At 36.5% G+C, this 8820-nt stretch overlaps 1 protein-coding gene across 1 annotated transcript; it reads left to right on the top strand.

Moving 5' to 3' along the window:
- Positions 1 to 5442: 5442 nt before the first annotated feature.
- Positions 5443 to 6992, top strand: LOC130472225 (uncharacterized). Its single transcript, XM_056842736.1, has 2 exons — positions 5443 to 5509; positions 6241 to 6992. The coding sequence occupies exon 2, from the start codon at positions 6251 to 6253 to the stop codon at positions 6953 to 6955; it is 705 nt and encodes a 234-aa protein (XP_056698714.1). The 5' UTR covers positions 5443 to 5509; positions 6241 to 6250; the 3' UTR covers positions 6956 to 6992.
- The last annotated feature ends 1828 nt before the right edge of the window (positions 6993 to 8820 follow it).

Raw genomic sequence — 8820 nt, 5'->3', positions numbered from 1 at the left:
ATATTTATAGGAGGTGGAGACTCCTTTATTACTGGACTTGATAGGTTTGGGCTTGGGCCCATTTTGTGACTTGAGAGTCTTTAACCTGGTCCACTTGGTTTGTTTATTTGGGCTAACAATATGGACTTGCCCAAACGTTTATGACCCAAATTGTATTTGATTGATTCGGGTATTTAGTTTAGGTGGGCTTAAATAATTAAAAGTGGACTTTAATGTGATTTCGGTCCAAATTAATTATTTTAATTTAATTGTAATACACTAACAAATTTTCAGTGCCTACAAATTGCCCCCTCAAGACCATGTCACATACACGACTTAGTGATTGAGCGTGACGGGGTCTCGAACCATGGTGATTGACTTAACGGGCGACCTTGATGAGCAGCATAATAATTATTGGGAAACTCGTCAAGTGTAAAACTTACGTAGATTTACGACCTCAACCCTTTGATGATTAAAGTAAAGCTACATTAGGAATCAAATACTTGGTAATTAATCCAACTAAGGTAGAGTTTGCCCAAAATATATTCCTCTAATTTGATTTTGTTAGATTATGTATGTATAATCTTTTATAATAGACTTTATACACATAATGAAACACACATAATCTACTGACGTGATTGGTTGTGAATTTGGGATTGATTGAAGCATGTAAGTACTACTCCTGCGTACCACCGCCTAAAATACTCTCCTTATACTTCTCTTTTTTCTTAAAAAAATAAATAAAATAAAATTCCATACTCCATAGGTATTTTGCGGGAAGGGTTTATACTCCGTAGCCTTTTTTTATTTTGAGTTTTTGATAACTTCAAAACAATTGTACGTCGTATACGATTTTAATAGAGCCTTAAACTCCAAGATAACTAACGTTAGGGTTCCTTAGAATATTTGCCTACCTCAACTTATAAAAGAAGGAGATTCCTTTTTTATTTGATGTAACAAGCCGCATAGAGTATCAAGCAAAAAGACCCAACACTTCTTTTTATAGACTTTGAGTCGTCTTCCGCCGTTCTCGACTCCACCAAAGATTTAAAGGTGGTTATCTTGATTCACCTTTTTTTTTGTGTTGATCAACAACTAGTTGATTGAGGACATTTTTCTTTTCTTGTATCTTGTAGCAGGCCCTAGCATACCCTTTCCTGATATCAACCGCAAGTAGAGGTTCTTTACAAAATATCAATTGTTCGACTCGCAACCGGTAAGTATTTTACTCCTTTGATACCGCCTGTGTATGCATCTTTGCCCTTTTTTTTTTGTAACAATTGAGACTTATTTACTGGCCTGGCATGGTTATTGTAGATATTCACCATCGTTTATCTGACTTTGTGAATTTTTTTCATGAGTAAACTACCAAACCGAATCCCACGACAGTCGGCTTAGCATTTTTATTGTATTTGTTTGTATTGTATTTCACCGAATGCAAAACAGCACCGTCATCGTAGATTCATAGGCAATTAAATTAACTAAAAGAATAATAACCCTTTTTCTTTGGCTGAAGATTTCAGACCTTGACCGGAGAAGAAATAAGCTTTGAGGTTGCTACAATCTGCTGCTTGCTCGTACGAAGGCCGGGGACGGAGTATCGCTGTCAACATCTCTTGGGTTTGTTTAATCTCGCAGGTATATTCACCATGTGTACTCCGTATTTTTTTTGCTAATTTGAGTTTCGAACTGTATCATTTGACTGGAGCATAAGTTCCTGATTTGTTTTTTTTGCTTGTTTGTTCTAAATGCTTTTGTTTTACTTGCGTATACATATACACTGCTACTCTTTATTACTCCATGAAGCTTTGCTTTGATATATTACTCCACGTATACATAATGGACTAATGGAGTAATGAATATAAAGTCTCTTTTTTTTTTATTCACGTGAGCCGTTGTAAATTGGCGCTCCGTAATTTTTTAAAATAGAACAAGTATGATTATGATGATGGACAACATATATATAATGGCCCAAAAGGTTGGAACATGGCTAATAATTAATGGCTGCATAGCTATGCATCTATCTCTAGATGCATATGAGATAAGACACACTACATTATACATACCCATTTTTCTCTCTCCTCTAACCTTTCCCCATTTTCTCTCTCATCAAACCCCATTTTATTTTTCTCTCACCATTTTCTTTTTCAACAAAACCTCCACATTCTCTTTCATCAAACTACTATTTTCTCTCATCAAATTACATATTTATCTCTCTTTAAAACTCCAATTTGACTCCGATGGATTCCACAGTGACGGTTACTCATGCGATTCCGGCGAATTTCTAGTCGGATTCGTCGAATTTCTGGTAAGATCTTTCGAATTTTTGGTCGGATATGTCAAAATTTGGTCAGATCTGTGATTTTCTGGTCGAATCTGTCGAATTTCTCATCGGTTCCGGCGAATTTTTTATCAGATCTATCGAATATCTCTCTCATCTCTTTATGTCAATCCATGTTTATTTGTATGAAATTCGTGAGTTTCCTTTGTAAATTGATCTTTAATATGCATTTATTCAAGGTTCATTTGCTGCGAATTCGTGTTTAATAATTTGTTAGTTTCGTCACCAAATTTGATTGTTACTTTAATTTACATATTTTCGTTAATTGATTTCGTGGTTGGAGATGTTCAAATTAATATATGTAGATGTTCAAATTAATATATGTAGGTGTTCATTTTTTTGAACAACAATTTTATGCTGCGATTTTAGATCTATTTTCGTTCATGTTTAATTTATAAAGTTTGATGTTCAGAATTGTAGAATGAACTACATTTGGTAACTTAGTATTGTGTGTTGTTGTTGTTGTTGTTGTTGTTGTTGGTATTGTGGTTCGTGGTGGTTGTGGTAGTTATTGGTGAAATATTAATTTTGATTTTGTTATGTTCAGTTTATAATTTATCATGTTCAACTTATAAAAGATGATGTTCACAAATAATAATACTTTTGTGTGATGTTCAGTTTTTCAACTCTCGTGTTAAACTTCTAAAGAATCATGTTCAACTAAATTCAACTTATAAAACTGATATGTTCAACACTTTGGTGTGATGTTGTTCAACGAAATTTAACTTATAAAAATAATATATGTTCAATACTTTTGTGTGATGTTCAGTTTCTCAAGTCTCATATTCAACTTATAAAGAATTATGTACAACTAAATTTAACCTATAAAACTATGACATCTTCAACATTTGTGTGATGTCCAGTTTCTCTAGTCTTATGTTCAACTTATACAAAATCATGTTCAACTAAAAGGCAAGCATCAACATTAATAAAAAAAAGCATCAACATCAAACAACGAGCCAAAAGCATTCTTTAAAACAGATGTTCATTATTCTTTACTAAAAGATCATGTTCATATTTTATAAGCAGGTGTTCATTATTCTTTACTAAAATATCAAAATTGGCACCTTCTAAATATTGTCATGTTTAGTTTATAACTCATCACGTTCAACTTATAAAAGATGGTGTTTAATTTATTAAAGATGATGTTCACAAATAAGAACACTTTTGAGTGATGTTCAATTTTTCAAATATTATGTTCAACTTATACAAAATCATGTTCAACTAAATTCAACTTTTAAAACTAATATATGTTCAATTACTTTTGTGTGATGTTCAATTTCTCAGTCTCATGTTCAACTTATAAAGAATTATGAACAGAATCATGTTCAACTAAAAGGCAATTAAGTAGCAACAGTAATAAGCAGATGTTCATTATTCTTTACTAAAATATCAAAATTGGCACTTTCTAAATATTGTCATGTTCAGTTTATAACTCATCATGTTCAACTTATAAAAGACGATGTTCAATTTATAAAAGATGACGTTCACAAATAAGAAAAATTTTGTGTTATGTTCAGTTTCTCAAGTCTCGTGTTCAACTTATAACGAATCATGTTCAACTAAATTCAACTTATAAAACTATCATATGTTCATGAATAAGAACACTTTGTGTGATGTTCAGTTTCTCAAGTCTTATGTTCAATTTATACAGAACAATGTTCAACTAACAACATTATGATTTTCATGCAGGAAGGAAAAGGTTAATATGAATGCGCCAACAAAAGAAAAAACCCGAAATGGAAGGTGTGGTATTAAGAGAGGCTGCAAGAATTGAAGGCAAAAACAACAAGAAAAGAATCTGCAAATAAGGAATCAGATAGAAAGAGAAAAAAGACCGGTGTAGCGAAAAAAGTGGAACCCGAAAGGAAAGAAGCAGAAAATTTAGTAGCATATAGAAATATAACTAAAATAGAAGAAGCATATAGAAAAATAGATGACAAAGTTCATTTTTTGAACATGAATGTTCATCAAGTTACTTTAAATGTCCATTTGTTTGTTCCTTATGTGTGCTTGCAGCTTACTCAAATAATGAGATTTTTTTGGGGAAAACAAGCATTATACACACTACAAGAATTTGTATCTTTAACGACAACCTAATTACGACGGGTCGAAAATCCCGTCGCAAAAGCCTTTTGCGACGGGGCTAACAACCAAACAATGACGGGAATAACCGTCGCAAATGTGTTTACAACAAATTTACGACGGGATTTCTATTAACGACGGCCCCCTTTTATGACGGGTTCGCGACAGGAAATCCCGTCGTTAATCAACTATTATTAGCCTTTCGCGACGGGATTTCCCGTCGTTAATAGTACCATTTCTTGTAGTGACAAAATTTTTAAAAAAAATTTAAATTTAAATTAAAATTTTAAATTTAAATTTTTTTTAAAAAAAGAGGAAACAGAATAATGCACTAAAAAAGGAAAGCTGAAACTGCTAAAACAAAGCAGTTAAAGCTCATATGCATGCATAGCTATGCAGCCAAAAATTTGGGGGAACATGACCCTCTACGATATATAATACACCAACTCATAGTCCATGTTTAGCTTAAGATTGATCAGAAATTGACGTTACCCATACTTTGTGCCTACTACTGTCTTCGACCTGACAAACAAATTTTCATGTGCACCATTGTCTTGATAACAACATGAAACCATGACTGTCCCCTTTTCTTCTTTTAGACGGTTAGACTTCATGGTTAATGTATTGCACCAAAAGTCAAATAAGGAGGCATTTATTTTTGTTTTTACTGAAGCAAGGAGACATGTACTCCTATTCCAGCAATCTTGAAATATATACAGTAGAATAGTCAAGCCTATGTGTTGTGTATTTGGGAATGCCGTAGGTTCTTTTGACAAAAGATGTGAACCCTTTTTAGGTATTGTTGATTAGCAGCGAGCTTGTTTTTTTTTATAATCAATTTTAAATTGGTGTAAATTTGGTGCGACAGAGCCAAGGGTAACAAATCGTTGAGCTACCTATTTACATATCTTGATGTTGTATTTTTTTTTATTATAGCCATAATAGGACGTATAGATTTCATAGCGCTTAGACTATTTATTTGAGGATACTATCAGTAAGATATGTAACTGAATTGCATCTCCGTTTTTTTTTTAAACAGTAAAGCTTTTTCTTTTTGTAACTTGACGTCGTGGGGAACAATATAATCAGCTCTAGACTATTGAGGTAATTACTCGTGGTTGCACTTTGGCAACATTTTTTTTATGTCCATGTTTTCTTTGGTTGTGCGTACCTTTTTTTGTGATATCTTGCAGGCAAAATGGATGACAACAGTACCGTCACGATAGGTCACCAGGCCGTTCCAGATGAACCTATCGGGATGTTAAGTCACCTGGCTTGTCCGGTGAACTTAGCATCTTTTATGACGGTCCCCTTTTGAGTTTATGAGGAGACAAACGGCGATGATACTGTCACGATAGGTTACCAGGCCGTTCCGGATGAACCTATCGGGATGTTAAGTCACATGGCTTGTTCAGTGAACTTGACATCTTATTTATGACAGTTCTCACTACCAGAAATTATACTATTAACGACGGGAAATCCCGTCGCGAAAAGCCAATAATCATTGATTAACGACGGGATTTCCTGTCGCGAACCCGTCATAAAAGGGGGCCGTCGTTAATAAAAATCCCGTCGTAAATCCATCGTAAACCCGTCGTAAAAGACATTTGCGACGGTTATTTCCTGTCATTGTTTGGTTGTTTGCCCCGTCGTAAAAGGCTTTTGCGACGGGATTTTTGACCCGTCGTAATTAGGTTGTCGTTAAAGATACAAATTCTTGTAGTGTCTTTTCTCTTTTGAGTTTGCAATAAACATTAACAAATGTTGTTACAATTCTACTTTTGCCCCCTTTTGTCATGTTATTTAACTACTTTTACCTCTTTTTTTTGTGTTAGATCCGCGAGCATGGTGCATATCAAGGAAATTCATGATAAAAGGCACAACTACTTATGCGTTACTGACGAGGAGGAAGATGATCCTAAGTCTGGTACTTGGTTAACCATTCGTTCTTCATTGCGCCGTTTGGGGGGTACAAAACCCTCTTTTTGTACGAACTATTTCCTGAGTGAGATGTCCAAGAAGGCAGGACCCTTTATAAAAGGCGGTTCCACATTTTATACTCTTAGAAACAGTCTTCAAGAAAAATCGGCCACTGGTGAGTTGTATCCTATTCTCGGTCGTTCAATCATTTCTAAATCAGTGAGGTGGGGGTCACATGTTCATAAACTCCATGGAGATTCTCGTTTTATTGCGGGATATTGGGAGTGGACTGAAGATGTTTTATTTCGCTTTAAGGAAGTTCTTATCGCATGTTCAGTGTATAATGCTGTTTACGCTTCCCTATATTCCTATTCCAAAGACCCAAATGTAATGCGCGCGTTTTGTGAGAGCTGGTGTCCTACTACAAACACGCTTCATACTGTGGCTGGGGAGTTTTCTATATCACTTTGGGATCTTTATAGGCTTGGTGGCTTGCCTATTGTTGGAGAGATCTATGATGAAACAATCCCTCTTCATAACGAGTTATTGAAACAAGATGACCAAGGTAATCGAGTCATTTCCCGAGCTTGTGATCATTTATATGGAGTTTACCACTATCTAGCGAAGTGACCTGAGTCTAAAAAGGGTGTGTTAGCTCGACAATGGATCAACTTTTGGTACAAAGGGGCCATAACCTATGAGGCTCCCGCAAAGCGACGAAGGTATACTAAATCTTGCCCGAAATCCACTCATAATCCTGATGGTGAAATAAAGGATCGACCTCTTGAGTGGACCAAAAAGGAAGAAGCTGTGTTCGCTTCTCTGGGAGTCTCTGGAGCCAACCGGAAACAAGTTCTTTATACTGCGGCTTTTCTTGCTTGTTGGTTATGCGTATTTGTACTTCCTGAGGGCGAAGATAGACCCATACGACCTAGCACTTTTGAGATTGTTGTTTTGATGGCGCGCGGTGATACTTACAGTCTTGGGGTACCAGTACTTGCCAGCATCTATCATGGTTTGAACGTTAACTCGAGATCTTCGAGGCCTTCGTACTCTGGATCTTGTTTTCCCACTCATTATGTGTATGGCTGGCTTGGTCACTATTTTAGCACTCATCATGCTGTAGAACCCCCTCCTCTGGGTCCCTTGATGGTTTTATTTTCGGGAGCTCAAAGTTCAAGTGTTTACTGATGTGCAGGCGCGCGATCTCATTCATGGTGGGGAGCAAGCGAAAGTTGGGTGTACCATCTTGAACAAAAATAAGAATGAATTTTTGTTTGACGATGGGAAACTTGAACTCCTCCAGTTCAACTATCTTGTTTCACTTCGTTCATGCTATCTCCCTTTGCGTTGTGTCGATTTTTTCTATATCGAGCATTATGCTCCTTATCGTTTTGCTAGGCAATTTGGTTTTGGTCAAGGTATACCGACTGTGTTTCATCGTGGCATTGCTGATCGAAAGGTCGCGAGTTATGAAGCCTTAAGATTTTGGAAGATGTTATTATATGTGGGAAGCCAGTCTCGAGTGTGGGCTCCTAGTTATTCTCTGGATTGGCGTTACCTTGTGACTCTGAAATTCGGAGAATGGTGGTCTCGAATGACTGTTAACGACCTTAGAAAGAGTGTCAGCCTCCTTTGCTCCAGTGTCGAACCTGATCCGTCTAAACCAAAAAAAGATGCTTTACCTTCTGAGGGTGCAGACGATAGTCGAAGTGGACCAACCTTAAAACGGTCGATTGATGCCATTTCTCAAGACCAGAAAAGTTCTAGTGATGCGGAGTCTGACATTAACTATAAGCATAAACGAGGCGGTAAACGGAGGCCTTCCCTCGCAAATTCAGAGAATAGTGGCTTAGATGGAGACACTTTAGCTAATTTCCCTCCTGTTCCCACTGACTTGCAGCTGGTATGTGAGACATGGTCTATTTTTTTTATATAAATATTGTTTAGCATGCATAAAGTAAACAAACCATGTTATTTGACCTCCTTTTTTTTTCAATATGTATATTCTCACACTCTCCCCTTTTTTTCTTTTAGGATGTCAATCTCGACATGGGAGAGGACATATTACTCCATATCGACGAGGATTTGCGTATAAATGACGACCACCCTTATCTACCTCCATTGAAGTCGACTCCAGGGAGAGGGAAAGAATTGAAAATCACCAAGGACATGGTTGACGACGGTCCTTTCAGCCCGTTGAAGAAGGATTTGACTGTCGATTTGTCTTCTCCAACTCAAAGTCAGTAGTCGGTTGATGGTCCTAATTCTCTTGAGGTTGCTTCTAGAGCCCTTAGTCCTCAACCTAAAGTGGTAGATATCTCTCACAACGCAACAAGGGGTGTGCGTGTTCCAGCTGTATCTGCTAGCACATTTTGCCCAGGCCCTAATTCTTCTTTCATCTTTGCAAATGTAATACGACAGATAGGTGCAGAATATTTAGGAATGTTGCGACAATCACCATTCTCTGAAGTGACAAAAAAAATATGAAGAGG

The sequence above is a fragment of the Spinacia oleracea genome, chromosome 4 (assembly GCF_020520425.1).
Source record: "Spinacia oleracea cultivar Varoflay chromosome 4, BTI_SOV_V1, whole genome shotgun sequence".
In the NCBI taxonomy this organism is placed as follows: Eukaryota; Viridiplantae; Streptophyta; class Magnoliopsida; order Caryophyllales; family Amaranthaceae; genus Spinacia; species Spinacia oleracea.
This window is presented reverse-complemented; position numbering and strand designations above follow the sequence as displayed.